This window comes from Petaurus breviceps, unplaced genomic scaffold (genome assembly GCF_028583685.1).
Source record: "Petaurus breviceps papuanus isolate PSGF00001 unplaced genomic scaffold, PetGlider_PUasm1.0 174, whole genome shotgun sequence".
NCBI classification, from domain to species: Eukaryota; Metazoa; Chordata; class Mammalia; order Diprotodontia; family Petauridae; genus Petaurus; species Petaurus breviceps.
The window spans coordinates 75,782,694-75,797,540 of NW_027185761.1; the positions used below are offsets into that span (position 1 = coordinate 75,782,694).

General features: G+C 49.4%; 1 protein-coding gene across 1 annotated transcript in view; it reads left to right on the forward strand.

The window, feature by feature from the left end:
- The first annotated feature begins 1,299 nt into the window (after positions 1 to 1,299).
- GHRHR (growth hormone releasing hormone receptor) overlaps positions 1,300 to 14,847 on the forward strand; it is a 68,424-nt gene continuing 54,876 nt past the window's right edge. Inside the window, exons 1-2 of the mRNA XM_069084591.1 lie at positions 1,300 to 1,309; positions 1,488 to 1,589. Of these exons, the coding sequence (XP_068940692.1) occupies positions 1,300 to 1,309; positions 1,488 to 1,589 (112 nt within the window). The remainder of the gene's footprint in view (positions 1,310 to 1,487; positions 1,590 to 14,847) is intronic.

The window sequence follows — 14,847 nt, forward strand, 5'->3', positions numbered from 1 at the left end:
CCTTATCACCTCTGGCCAGGACGATTGCACAGTCTCCTAACCAGGCTCCCGCCTCAGCACAGCCTCCACTCAGCAGCCAAAGGCATCTTTGTGAAGCACAGACTGAATGTTCCCCGTTCCCTCTTAGATAAAATGTGGTGCACCCCTACCCTTCGCTGGGCCCCTTCCCACATTCTGCAGCCCTGCTCAATGGGCCTGCCTGCTGTTACTTCTACAGGATTGTTCATCTCCCACCTCTGTGCCTTTGCACATGCCTGGGATGCTCTCCTGCCCCGGTTCTCAGCTCAAGTCTTACTTCCTGTATGTGGCCGTTTCTGATCCTTCAACTACTGGTGCTGCCCATCTTCCCCACCCCATTACAGAGTATATAGAGTTTGTATTTATTTGCATTTGTATGTGGTCTTTCTGCTAATCAATTGTAAGCACCTTGAGGGCAGTCTTCTAGGGGGAACTCAGGCCCTTTCTATGGGCCACATGCTGTAATGCCTACTGGGAATGAAAAGATGCAAGAAGCAGTTCTTGCCCTCAAAAAGTTTATGATCTGGAACTTGAAACTTTAAATAAAAATGTTAAAAACCTGAAGAAAAAAAAGAGAGCTAATGATCTCAGCTGTGTGACCCTGGGCAAGTCACTTACCCTCTGTATGTCTCAGTTTCCTCATCTGTAAAATGGGGATGATGAAAGTACCTCCCTTTCAGCCCTATCCTGAGGATCCAATCAGACCCGACACATAAGAGCACTTAAGGAGCCTAAGTGCCATCCTCCTTGAACAGAGGAGCCCAAATCTGAAGGGATGTGTGCGGAGTCCGCGTCAGGACACACCACGCAGGGCGGTGGGAAGAGAGAGCATCCAATGGGAATCTGGCTTCTTGCCTTCTCAGAAGGTGGGGGAGGGGAGGGAGGGAGTTTGGGACACAAAAGAAAAAGGAGAAGGGGGAGCAGAAGGAAGAGACAAAGGCAGGGCACTGCCAGCCGCAGGCTGTCACGGGAATCTCCCACTCACTCCATATGACCTCAGATCCCTCTACATTAACTCAAGTTTGAGCTATGGCCCCAACAGCTGCTTGAGCCTACACAACTCAAAGACAGGTGATATTTTCCAACACTTCGGAACGCGTAGACAATGTTTGGCAATGTGTAGACCAAATGGTCCTTCTTTGGGCCTCAGTTTCCCTTGCATGCCAAAGGTAGCTAGTTACAGCTTGGAGATTGCTGGGTGGAGGTGCTCTGTGTCTGCCTCCCACAGAACCCAAGGTGGGTCAGTTGATCTAATTAGAGCCAAACCTGCCTTCAGCCCTCATGGGGACCGGTAAGGATTGCTTTACTCTTGCTACAGACTGATCCCTGACCCTGGCCACAGACTGACCACTCCCAAACATGTGCTTCAGGTCCCAAGACCCAAGTGTGGGGATGGCTCAGCACAGACCCTCATGGCTGCTCTGTTGACTGCTGGGACTCTGGTACCACGACGCCTCTGTCTTCCTTAGGAGTGATCAGCAGGAACATTTTCCTTTTTGGCGAATTCTGGACCGTGGTCAGTGTCTCCATGGCCCTCCATGACGCCAGAGGAGAAGAATGCCTGGACACTGGTGTGAATGATCAGGCTTTTTCCATCCTTGCTTGTGGGGCAGAACTTTACTAGCCCACAGCTTCACACAGGAGGGGCAGTGATTAATGTTTCATGGAAGGGCCATGCTTCATGTGATGCATTGTTGTCTTTGGGTTTACAATATGATGAGGGCCATGAAGGAATCCTCTCCCAGGGAGGCTGAGGCCAGGGAGGGGGCCCCAGTGAAGAGATGAGTCAGCCCATATTCCTTGTCTTTGTCTCCAAAGGTCAGGCCTGCTCTCATGTGGAGCTCCATCATGCCCAGGACCAGCCTTTGGAGCTTGAATGCCAGCCATCCAGTCACTCCTACTCCCTTGGGGAGCCTGCCTAGAGCACGCATCTTTCTTACTCCATACCTAGGCCCTCAGCAGGGAGAGGGGACTGGAAATATCTGCACTGAGCTCCCCATATGCCCAGGGATGTACTCAACTAAGCTCTGAGGGACACAAGGTGGACAGAAATCTGGACCCTGGCCTCAGAGTGTCCAGGGTCCGGGGAACAAGACACACCTGAGAACACTGGGAAAACACTTCAGAATCCCAAGGCCTTAGTTTGAATCCCAACTCTGATACCTCTTAGACCTCAAAAAGTGAATTCTGTTAGCTACCCCTTCCAACTCCCACCTAGGACAGTGCCAACTTATGTGGGACAGAGCTGGAGGGGGGAGAAAAAGAGGTGTGGCTTCATGTCTATCATCCCTGGCTGCATCTGTCTCTGTCTCTCTGTCTGTCTCTGTCTCTCTGTCTCTCTCTCTCTCTTCTCCCTCCCCCCATTCCTTCTCCACTGTCTTCCTTCCTGAGCAGTGATATTATTTTCTTGGGTCCGGTGGTCTCAGAAGGGTCAGCTGAACCTGAATTCCACTCAAAGGACAAGGAATCTCTGGAAGCCTTGCTGGCTTCCTGGGTTCCTGGGGCAGGGAAGGGCAGGGCAGGGGAGGCAGCCCCAGCTTCTGAAGAGCAGGGACAGAGGGGCAAGGCTCCGTGTGACCGGATGAGTCACTGGGCGGGCAGCACTGCCCTGCTGGGAATGACCCAGGCTCAGCATTGGCGATATTCCTTGGAGTTACTGATTCCCACCTCCCCTAGCCCCCCAATCCCATCGACTGCTCCTGTGCCAACAGCATCCTTCATCCTCCTCTCACTCCAAGTGACATTTTGTGATGTTAAGGCTCAGCCCTCGGTGCCCTGTTGCCTCAAGGGCTTTCAGGATGATGGAGAGAGACTGTGGAGCCTCCAAAGCTGAACAATAAAAGCTTGTTGAGAATTGCCTCGACCTTTTCTCATCTGAGCGAGGGAGGAACTTCTGACAACCTGCAGGGTGCATGGCCGTCCGGCTGGCTCACCAGGGGAAGAGATCGTAAAATGCTAGTGAAACCTGGGGGGCGGGGCAGCGCAAGGCTTGTTTCTCTATAAATCTGAGACCATGCTATTTATCTCCCATGATCCCAAACCGCTCAAGCTCCATCGAGGATGCCCGTCCGGCCACAGCCCCGACCCTCGTGCTGATCCCAGGCTGACCGACCTCCAGAGGTGGATGGACTCTAATGCCTTCCTTCTCAGGGGACCCTGGAAGGAGAGTCGTTCACATCCTCAGGGGCTGCTCTGAGGGGCTGAGCAGGAGAAAGCCAAATTTGGACTGGGGAGGGGTGACCCCAAGGAACAAAGCCCTGGGTGGCTGCTGGCCATGACACAACAGATTCGGACACAGTCCTCAAGCATTTCAAACCACCAGGTCCATGGCAGGCACAGTGCTGAGAATACAGCTACAGGCGAGGGAGGCACATGCTCCTCTCCACAAGTTCTTTCGTTGAGACTTGAGAAGGGGAGACCGAGAGACCCTTGGGAGTCTATGTCAATAGCCCAGGAGAGAGGTGGTTAGGAGCTGCAGCTGGGGCGGGGGGAGGCCGTGAGAACTGAGGGGAGGGGAGGGGATGGGTGGGAGAAAAACTGTGTATACAGTCCCAGGACAGGTGTGACTGAGGGAAAACAAGGAGTGGGCCATGGCCCTGAGCTTGACAGCCTGGGTGAGCAGGGGGAGGGGCAGAAACTCCATAGGAACGGTGCCAGGCTTGGGGGAAGGAGAGTGATTTCTACTTTGGCCGTATGCTTTTGGAGTCACACAGGATGTCTGGGGGTGATTGGAGTCAGGTGTCCAATAGGCAAGTGCTGATTTCCGAGGCCAGACAAGGTCTGGACCAATAGACCTCTGCCCTTGGGAGCTCTCAGAGTCTAGAGGGGGAGCCAGATACTCTGGATTGGAAGTGGAGGGTGCTAGGAACTGTAGTCAGAGGGTCCAGCTCGTGGAGGGCCAAGGCACCATGTTGATAAGAAGGGGTCACTCACTGCCTTTCTAAGGTCTCCAATAATGGTGAAGAAGGCATCACTGCCAAAAGGTGAGAGAAGGTGATTGTGTCCTCTGGGAGGGCCCTGCCCTTGCCCCCAGCCTGAGAGTCTTTCACCAGAGCTTAATTCCTGTGGACCCAGAGGAGGGCAGCTGGGAATATCTAACATGGAGAAGACTCATGCGCACCTGAGATCCATCTTCAAGCATCCAGAGACACTAGATTTCTTCTAATGGGTTGAGGAAGGAACATGAGGAGCAGTTATCTGCCCAGGCAGACTGGGATGAAACCCAACATTGTGATGGGATGCCTGCAGGAGGGCTTGCCCCCTTGGAGGGCCTCGAGCAGAGCTGGATGGCCTTTTGGCAGGGATGGGGCCTCTGGGGTCCCTTCTGAGTCAATCAGGGCTTCATCCTGTGGGTGGGGGTGGCGGAGGGTGCCACGTACTCACATGTGATCAAGGGCATTGGGGAAGCACCCAAGAGGGGGGAGAGAGGAAGGACAAAAACCTTGTAGGCAGCCCTGGAATTTCCCCACTTCTCCTCTCTGTGCCTGGGCAGCCAAATGACGAGCAGCCTTCCCCCTCCTGGCTGCCTCCACCCCCACCACCTGAGCCTGCTGAGGAGGGAGGCAGCTCATTCTATAGATCTCCAGGGATTACAAATGCCTCTTTGCAAAGCTCCCAGCATGAGAGGCCCAGCTCCTTGAGGATTAATGGGATCACACGGGAAAATCATTTCTAATGCTCATTCCTCCACGTGGATGTGGCAGCACCCCCCAGCCCCCCAGCAAAGTCTCACATTCCCTTTTTGAAACTAATGTCCCCTTGGGAATGCCAGCCTGCCTGCAGGATGTGCCGCTGGGTAAGCAACCAGATGATCCACAGCAACATTGGGGGCAGCAAAGCTCTTTGGTCTCAGGACCCCTTTACATTCTTGTAAAATATCTAGGACCCTCCCCAAGCTTTAGTTCATGTGGATTATAGCTGTCAATCCTTACTGCATTAGAAATGAAAACAGCTTTCACCCCAGGGACCCCCGGAGTCCCTGGAGCACTTTGAGAACCCCTGAACTTAAGGAATAAGGACAAGCGTCACCAGCTCCGCCCTGCCAGCCGGAGTGGAGCCCTTGGGTGATTGGGCTGCACCTGCTGCCAGGTGCCTGATGGAGTAAAAAGGACTTTTCTAACCTTCTTACAATAGAGAAGGCAGTTCTGGAGAAGTCTCTGAGGCAAAAGCTATGGGGATCCAAAGACAGATAGCTAGGGAGAGGACAGAGATGTGTGAGAGAGCGCAGATGACAGAGGGCAGGAGAGCAAGAGCATGTAGTCAACCCCTACTGTGTGCCAGGAACGGTGCCAAGTGCTGGCCAGTATTTTCTGTTAGAGGAGGTGGTCTGCTGGAGATGAAGGAAGAGAGTATCCAGAGTGTAGGTAGAGGGGTTGGCCTTGATCAGGAGAAGGACCACCTTTTGATGGAAGGCAGAGGTGAAGGAGGAGATGGTGGGGAAAGGTGAGTAATGGAGGAGGAGGGGAGAGGAAGAGGAGGAGGAGGGGAGGAGGAGGAGGAGGAGGGGGGGGGAAGGGGGAGGAGCAGGAGGAAGAGGAAGGGGGAGGAGGAGGAGGGGGAGGAGGAAGAGGATCTCTCTGGAGCTGTGGTTGAACTATGGGTGCCTTTTCAAACATGAACTAGGGTTTTACATAGAACTAACTACTATATCCCTTGATCCTACGTGGAGGCTCCAGAATCTCATGTGTATGTGTGTGTGTATGTGTATGTGTATGTGTGTACATGTGTGTGCGTGTGTGTGTATGTGTGTGTGCGTGTGTGTGTTGTGGGGGGAGGGAGGAGAATGAGTTATGAATGCCAGGGAAGAGATCAGGGTGCTTGGATGTGAAACCCGGGTTCTAATTGTTTTTGCTCTGGCCTTGGAGCACCAATTATTGGGAAGAAAAACCAGCTACAAACTGGCCTATTTGGGACACTAATGCATTGTTGGTGGACTTGTGAACAGACTCAACCATTTTGGAGAGCAATTTGGAACTATGCCCAAAAGACTCTAAACTACAAATTCCCTTTGATCCAACAATACGACAAAAGGGAAAAGGACCCACATGTACAAAAACATTTCTAGCAGTTTTTTTTGTTGTGTCTAAGAATTGGAAATGGAGGGGACACCCATTAGTTGGGGAATGGCCAAACAGGTTGTGGTATATGATTGTAATGGAATATTATTGTGCTATAAGAAATGATGAGCAGGCAGACTCCAGAAAAACCTGGAAAGACTTACATGAACTAATGCAGAGTGAAGTGAGCAGAACCAGGAGGACATGGTACCCAGTAACAGCAACATTGTCTGACAAAGAACTTCGAATGACTTAGCTCTTCTCAGCAATGCGATGATCCAAGACAATCCCAAAGGACTCATGATGAAGCTTACTCTCTGTCTCCAGAGAAACAACTGATATTGTCTGAATACAGCCTAAAGCAGGCAGTTTTTACTTTCTTTCACCCATTTTTTTCTTTTATTTGAATCTTCTTGTACAAAATGACTAATAGGTAAATGTTTTCCATGATTGAATATGTATAACCTATATCTGATGGCTTATCATCTTGGGGAGGGGGAGAAGGAGGTAGGGAGGGCTAGACTTTGGAACTCAAAACTTGAAATAAAAATGTTAAAAATTATTTGTATATATTTATATATGATATAGAAATATATTTCATATATAATATAGATTATGTAACTTTCTCTCTATATATTTTTCATATATACATATATATGTATAGTGCTGGCAGAATCGAAAATCGAGCATGTGCCCATGCGTTGGGGAATGGCTGAACAAGTTGTGACTGGTATGGAATGTAATGGAATACTCTTGCGCTATAAGAAATGAGGAGCAGGCAGACCCCAGAAAAACCTGGAAAGACTTCCATGACCTGATGCGGAGTGAAGTGAGCAGAACCGGAACATTGTACTCAGAGATGATCAGCTCTGATGGACTTCTCAGAAGTGCAATGATCCAAGACTATCCTCAAGGACTCCTGAAGGAAAATGCTGCCCACTTTCAGAAGGAAATGCCGGACTCTGAATGCAGACTGAAGCTATTTGCACTTCCTTTCTTTTTTCTTCTCCTTTGTTCTCTTTCTTCTTTCACAACATGACTAATGGCAATGTTTTACATGATTGCACATATATAACCTGTATCAAATGGCTTAGGGAGAAGGGAGAGGAGGGAGAAAGGGAGAAAATTTGGAACTCAAATTTTTATTTAAAATTGTCTTTGCATGTAATTGGGAAAAATAAAATACTATTTAAATTGACCCACTGGCTACACTGCCCTCCCCCCTTGTGGTACCTTCTGTGTGACTGAGCTCAGATCTCTAAAGGTTGTGCCTGGATATGTCTCCATGCTTTCATGGTTCCATGAACTCATCTTCTCCCTAGTAAGGCAGATCAAAGCCCAGCCTGGGCCAGTCCTGCTTGGGCAAGCTTAGCCAGTAATGTGACGGGGACCACTCTCCCAGAGGGGAGTGCCTGAGAACACATATGCCTAGGGAACATGCAAGAAGATTATGCACATGGCCAGTGCACATATGTGGAGAGGACACAGAATGGGACATGGTCACCTCTGACATGGGGCAGCCATCAATCCCTTCTGGTGGCATCACTGAGCTGCCATTGTTTCTTCTCAGTCCCTGGAGATCAAGCAGCCAGTGTGGGTCTTCAGGGCTAGCTTCGGGTAGCCCAAGGTATCTTCTTTCCATCTACAAAAATGTGTTGGTCAAGAGCCCTACCGTGACAAGGGCAGGTTGAGGTCTGTGGGTGCCTATCCATGGGGGGCTATGAGCCAGCCCCCCCCCAAATCCAGTCAGAGTGCTTGCTTCAGGCTAAGAAGATTAGGTTTATTTGGGAGGTGGGGGTGGGTGGTGTTGATCAGAAGTCCATGGGTCCAGATAATGATCTGATTTGGGGTCAGGCAATTCCTTGTAACATCCACTTAATTTCTATTGGGATCCTCTGCTAAAAAAAAAAACCTATGATGTGGATTCTGAAAAAGGAAGGAAGGGAAGGAGGGAGGGAGGGAGGGGAGAAAGAGAAAGAAAGAGTGGAAAAGAAGGAAGGAAGGACGAAGGAAGGAAGGATGAAGGAAGGAAGGAAGGAAGGAAGGAAGGAAGGAAGGAAGGAAGGAAGGAAGGAAGGAAAGGAGGAAGGAAGTAAGGAAGGGGGAGGGAGGAAGGGAGGGAGGGAGGAGGGGAAGGAGGAAGGGGGGAAAGGGAGGGGAGAAAGACAGAGAGAAAGAAAGAGTGGAAAAGAAGAAGGAAGGAAGGAAGAGGGGAGGGAGGAAGGGAAGGAGGGAGGGAGGGGCGAAGGAGGGAGGGAGGGAAGGAGAGAGGGAGGAATGAAGAAACAATCCCATGATTTGAGTGGAGGCTGGCTAAGCCCAGTCTTCTCCCAAGATCCTCACCAGCAATAGGGAATTTGGAGTGAAAAGAGGACAAAGGTCCTGATCTCCACCCCTTGCTTTTCTTGGCATGCCAGGAGCAGAGTCCTTGAGCTCTCACCTCACCTTGGCGTTGTCCCTCCACGTGAAAAGACCACAAGCCATGAGCCAGCCCTGGCATGTGGCATCTTCCCTACTGTACAGAGAAGGGAAACAGGACTTGAGAGGAGAAGCCACTTATCAAGACAGTGGCAGAGATGGTCCCTTAAGGAAGGATTGCAGTGTGTTCATGTAAACAGCCTTAGAAGTAGTCTTAGAGAGTTCCAACAACCTTTAAAATGTGTCCCTACTGCTAACTCCTGTGTCTAGTGAGCTGCATGAGTTATAAGATGCTTTCTACTGAGGTAGTGTAAAAAATTCCCATTTTTAGGGGCAGCTAAGTGGCGCAGTGAGTAAAGCACCAGCCCCGGAGTCAGGAGAACATGAGTTCAGCTCCAGCCTCACACACACACACATACACACACACACACACACACACACACACACACACACACACACACACCTAGCCATGTAAACTTGGGCAAATTACTTAACCCCAATTGCCCTACAAAAGGCAATAAAATAAAATAAATTCCCATTTTAGAGATGAAGTAACCAGGCTGAGTGGCTGAAAACCATGGCCAGGGCTTCAGAGATGTCACATGCCTGAGTCCAGATCTGAGCTCTGATCCCTCTTGGCTGGAGGCACCTAGAGGCAGGAAGAGATGGTGAGTGAGGGCCAGCACCCTCCCCTCTCCCACTGCCTGAGGAGGCCCATTGCTCTGGGGGACAGGATTAGGTTTCCTGACTTTCAAACTTAATCGTCTCTTTTCACTTTCCCTGATCCCCCCCACACCCCTCTCCACTGCTCCCTGTACCTTTAGGGCCAAGAAGAGCAGTGACTTCTCTTCCCCCAAGAGCCTTTCCAATGCTTGACACAGACCCAGAATCAGGACGAACTGAGTCCACATTTGGTTTTGGACACTTACTATCTGTGTGACCCTGGGCAAGTTACTTAACCTCTATTGTTCTCAGTTTTCTCAACTGTAAAATGGGTATAATAGCACCTACCTCACAGGGTTATTATAATCTCAAGTGAGATAATATTTACAAGTGCTTAGCACAGGGCTTGCTAAGTGATCTATCTCCTGGTTCTTGGCTTTGGCTCTTTCTCCTGGGCCTCACTCCCTGATAATCCAGGTCAGTTCCAGCCCTGAGAGGCCTGGTGAGTTTGGGGTCCTAAAGGACAAAGGATGGAGGCAGAGGCTGCAGGCTGGGGCAGGAGTGGCAAGGCAGCCACAGAGGGAGGCGAAGAGGAGGGAAGGGCATCCTCCCCTCCTGGGTGAGTAAAGATTTTGTCTTGAATGTGTTGGTTGAGTTCCCCATGAGTAGACTTCACACCTTCTTCACCCTGGGGCCAGCTGAGCACAAAGTCCACCTGTGCAGGCCAGGTCCGAGGCTCCATCACTCATTCCTTGGGAGCTGCTTTCTGTGTCCGAAGGAATCTGCAGCCTCTGGCCTCAGTAAGAGCATCGCTATGAACGGGGCAGAAGCAGCTTCCAAGCGGGCCAAGCACAGCGGTCATTATACTCCCTCCCTCCCCCTGCTGTGACCCAGGATCCCCAGCCCTTGTCCTCACATGGGCTGTCAGCTGCTACACTGACTCCTTCCCCCCCCCCCACATTTCCTTCCCTGGGGAACAAGTTCTCCACAGCCCTGGTCCTGACTCCCCTGTGATGTGAAAAACTCACAGGCTAATAGGAGTGAATCCCACCCTGTCCCCTCACAGATCTCAGTCTGCTCTCTTCTCCCTCTCCCCCCTCCTCTTCCTTTCCTTCCTTCTCCTCTCCTTCCTCCTCCTCCTCCTCCTCCAATAAACATGTGAAAAGCATAGCTGAGGCAGTTTTAGGATGGGGAAGGAATTAGATGCTGGGGTGGATGGGGGGGGGGTCATGTAAAAGGGGATCTTGGACTGAGCTCTGAAGGAACCAAGGGATTCTGTAAGGTTGAGATGAGAAGGGAGAGTGTACCAGGATGGAACATGACCAGTACAAAGTGTCATGGCGAGAGATCAAAACTTGTATGTGTATGAGGAACAGGAAGCAGACAGTTGGCTGGACCAGAGGGTACATGAACGGTGGTGATATGGAGCAAACTTTGCTTTGTACGGAGAACATCCACCTCTTTCTGGAATCCACACTGCACATTTGGCCAGGAATGCGACTCTCCCCATGATCTCTGATTTGGATCTAATAGACAGGTCGAACCCAACAACCTCGTCAGAAATGAGCTGCAGCGAATCCTCTTATCTTACCCTGTGTCTCTTTTCCTTTTAGAAACGGTGTAGATCCTGGGGTGGTGAGGTGGCGCAGTGAATAGAGCCCTGGCCCTGGAGTCAGGAGGACCTGAATTCAAATCTGGCCTCAGACACTTAGCACAAAACTAGCTGTGTGACCTTGGGTAAGTCACTTAACCCCCAATGTTCTACCTTCCCCCCTCCAAAAAGCAAATAAACAAAACAAAGCAAAAGAATGGTGTGGATCCCAAGAGTGCCCTCAGCCTCTTGGATGGAGCATTGACTAAGAAGGTTAAGAGAAGGCAGTACTTACTCAAAAAAGGCAACATTCAGCCCCTGTATCTCCCCTAGAAGATGGCCAAGGGAAATTAATTTGCTGCTGTTCTGCATCGGCAGTGGTGCAGAGTGGACAAGTTGGTGAGGTTACTGGTCTCACTGGACCTGGGCCAGCTTTTCCCCCATTTCCTTAGAAATAAGGTAAGGAAGAGAATCAAACGGGACCACGGGTCAAATGACCTTGTCACTTATGGGAATAATTCTGTGGGGGCAAGGAGGGGAGCAGGCTGGTCCTGAAACCTAGCGGACAGCAGTATCGGTGTTCTTACTCTGGGATTTCACAATGGGCCCTTGGCTCCAAAAGGGGTGGACCCCAAACACTTGGACAATTTTATAACTCGGTTTATGGCTCCCAGTCAAGTCTGCCCAGGGTCAGGTGCATTCTTTATTTCCATGCCTCAGCCTTGACCTTTTTATGGGGAAAGGATCTTTTACCCAGTTTGTATGCAGGTGTTTCACCCACAGAACCAGGTTAGACAGCATCCCACTGAATGGAGTCAGGTGATTTGGGTCTGGAGACAAGGCATGGTCAGAGTGGGACAAAGTAAATGCTCCCCCACATCCTCTTTTCAGCCCGCCCATGCCACCCTAAGTAGCCAGTGGGGCCATCAGTGTACCAGAAAATACCAAACTCAACCTCTTAAGGGCTGGAGGAGGCATTTCAAGCAGACTTGATCATTCTTGGTCATGGGAACTAGGCTGCGGTTGGTCATTGACATCCCTGTGCCTTCTGAGGATGGGCACTCCCTGTTCTGATCAGCCAGAGTGGGCCAAGTTGAAAGCTATCCAACAGTGTGCCCACACGTGGTCCAGAATGCCTGCAGAGAGCTAGCCTGGGTTCTGGGGAGCTGGAGCTGACCAGTGACCATCCCATGGAAACTGAAAATCTATGAGATGTGGGAAAATCTAATGGAGAAATGAACAGCGCTGGCCTTGATAGGTGGGATGAAGCATATTGCCAGGGTGAAAGAGCTTGCAGAGTGAATGCTAGAGATGATGAGGCTTGTGCTTCTGTAATCCAAGCAGGACACAAGCAGTTTTATTTTTCTTAAGGCAGGAAAGACTTCTCTTGTGTAGGGCTTGTGTAAGTATGATTTCTATTGTTTCTTGTTCTTATACAGACACATATTGATTCTATTAATATATACAGAATTAAGATCTGGGTCTCCTATTGTGGTCTATTGTTACTATTTATTTGGAAAAAAAGATTCTGAGGCAAATCATCATTGGGAGGCAGAATTTCTGTGTCTGTGACCAGTACGGATGCAGCAGAGGGCCTGTTTAAGTCTAATGGATTGTCGAGGCAGCAGAGAACACTGGAGGTGAGGGCAGCAGAGAGACGTAAGCAGCTATGGATGCTGGACTGTAAGTCCAGAAAGAGGTTAGGATTGGATGTTAGAGCCATAGAGATGATCGTGGAACCCATAGGAGCCGGTGATGGGCAAGAGAAGAGGGCCCAGGACAGAGCTTTGGGGGACATCCTGCCTGGGGTATGGGGCAGAGGCTATGAGCTCTCGAGGGAGTCGAGCCTCCTCCAAAAAGTTTTCCTTGATGGGAGATGAGTGAGGACTGCCTCTCCCTCTCCCTTAGACAAGATGGATAGGGAAAGATGAGGACATGCTGTGGTGGCGTGGACAAGAATGGTGACTCAGAGGGTGGTTTGAGAAAAATGATCTCTCCCACTCAGAGACAAGAGTGTTGGGCCTGCTGTCAGGGCTCAGCTGGGACACATAAGAGCATCATGGCCATGAGCATGGTCTGGGCTTTCCCAGACCTCTCAGCCCTCACCTTGGTGGGAGGGGCTGAGGCTCAAACAGGACAGCATACAGTGAATGGGTCAGGGGCTATGTGAGCTCAAGGCGCTGTCCAGCACTATTTGCTGCCCCTTGGGCTCCAGAAGCCAGATGGCCCCAGCTGTCTGCTCTGGTTGTCGGATGTGGGATGTCAGGAGGCCCAAGAGTCTCACCAAAGGATGGCAGGGACACGCCCATGGGCTGGACTTAGCGCTGGGGAAAGAGGTGCAGGACCTGACTTGAAATTCTGCTTTTGCCTCTTGCTACATAGCCCTGGGCAAGTGCCTTCCCCTCGCTTTCTCCCTTGTGAAAGGTTCTCCAAGGGCTTTTCCAGCTCTGAGTCTCAGATATGTGTCTGTATGTATCCACAGACTCCTCTTTCCAATGATCTCGCTGGCTCCCTTGGAGGCAGATGGGAGCCCTCTCCCCCATTGTACAGATAGAAAAGTTGAGGCTTATAGAGAGGTTTGGTGTGCTGACCATTGTTGCAGTAAGTGATGGTGGCAAGATCTGAAACCACATGTCCTAGGAGCAGGTCCAGCACTCTGGTGAGGTGACCATGGAAATCTTCCTTCTCCAACTGCTGGCCTTGCCTACTGTCTTCACAGGCATGCCCTCCTCCTTGCCCGAGGTGAGGCTGTTCTAGTGAGACCTGGGGCAGAGCTTAAAGAACCCCTAACCCTAATTTCTTTTTTTTTTCCAAATGCTTTATTAACTTCTGATTTACATCATTCATTTCTGCCAGATTTTGAGTTACAAATTTTCTCCCTGTTTTTCCCCTACCCAACCCCCCAAAATAGCAGTCCCACAGGATATCCTCTCCTCCAATCTGCTCTCTCCCATATTTTCTCCCATACCCCTTTTGACTTTTCCAGGGGATCTGTATATCTGATCATATATATCTGATTATATATATATATATATATATATATATATGTATATATATATGCCCCAGTGCCTGTATATCTTATTTCCCAATTACATGTAAAATAGTATTGATAATAGTATACACACATATATGCATACATATTTGAATATTTGATTTTAAAACTTTGAATTCCAGATTCATTCCCTTCCTCCCTTGTCACCCACCCTTACTGGGAAGATAAGCAGTTCAGTATAGGATGTACATGTGTGGCTAATGCAAAACAATAACATAGTAGATATACTGTAAAAGACTGACTATATTTCCCTCCCTCCTATCCCACCTCCCACTTGTTCTATTCTCTACTTTGATCCCACCTTTTCAAAGGTGGGTGCTTCCAACTTCCCTCCCCCCCAGCCTGCCCTCCCTTCCATCATCCCCCCTCTCATCCCCTTCCCTCTCAACTCTCCTGGAGGGTGAGATACCCTATTTAGTGTGTATTTCATTCCCTCCTCAAGCCAAATTCAATGGAAATAAGGCTGACCCATTCCCTTTTGCCTTCCTGTTTTTCCCCTCCATTGTAACCATTTTCCCTTGCCTCTTCTGTATGAGATAGTTAACCTCATTCTGTCTCTCCCCATCTTCTCTCATTATATTCCTCTCTCACTTCTTAATTTCACCTTTTAAGTATCATCCCTTCCTGTTAAATTGGTCCTGTGCCTTCTATCTATCTATACCTGTAAACATATATACACACATTCACATATGTATTTATATGCCCATATACCCTCATACACACACACACACACACACACACTTTTTTTTTCTATTCCCTTCAACTATTTTCATACTGAGAAAAGTCTCATCAGTTACAATTATTGTTTTTCCATGTAGGAATGTTAATAGTTCAACTTTGATAAGTTCCTTATGATTTCTTTTCCCTGTTTACCTTCTCATGCTTCTCTTGCTTCTTGTATCTGAATGTCAGATTTTCTATTCAACTCTGGTTTTTTCAGCAAGAATGCTTGAAAGTCCTCTATTCCACTGAGTGACCATATTTTCTCCTGAAACATGATAATCAGTTTTGCTGGGTAGGTGACTCTTGTTTTTTTTTTTTTTTTTTTT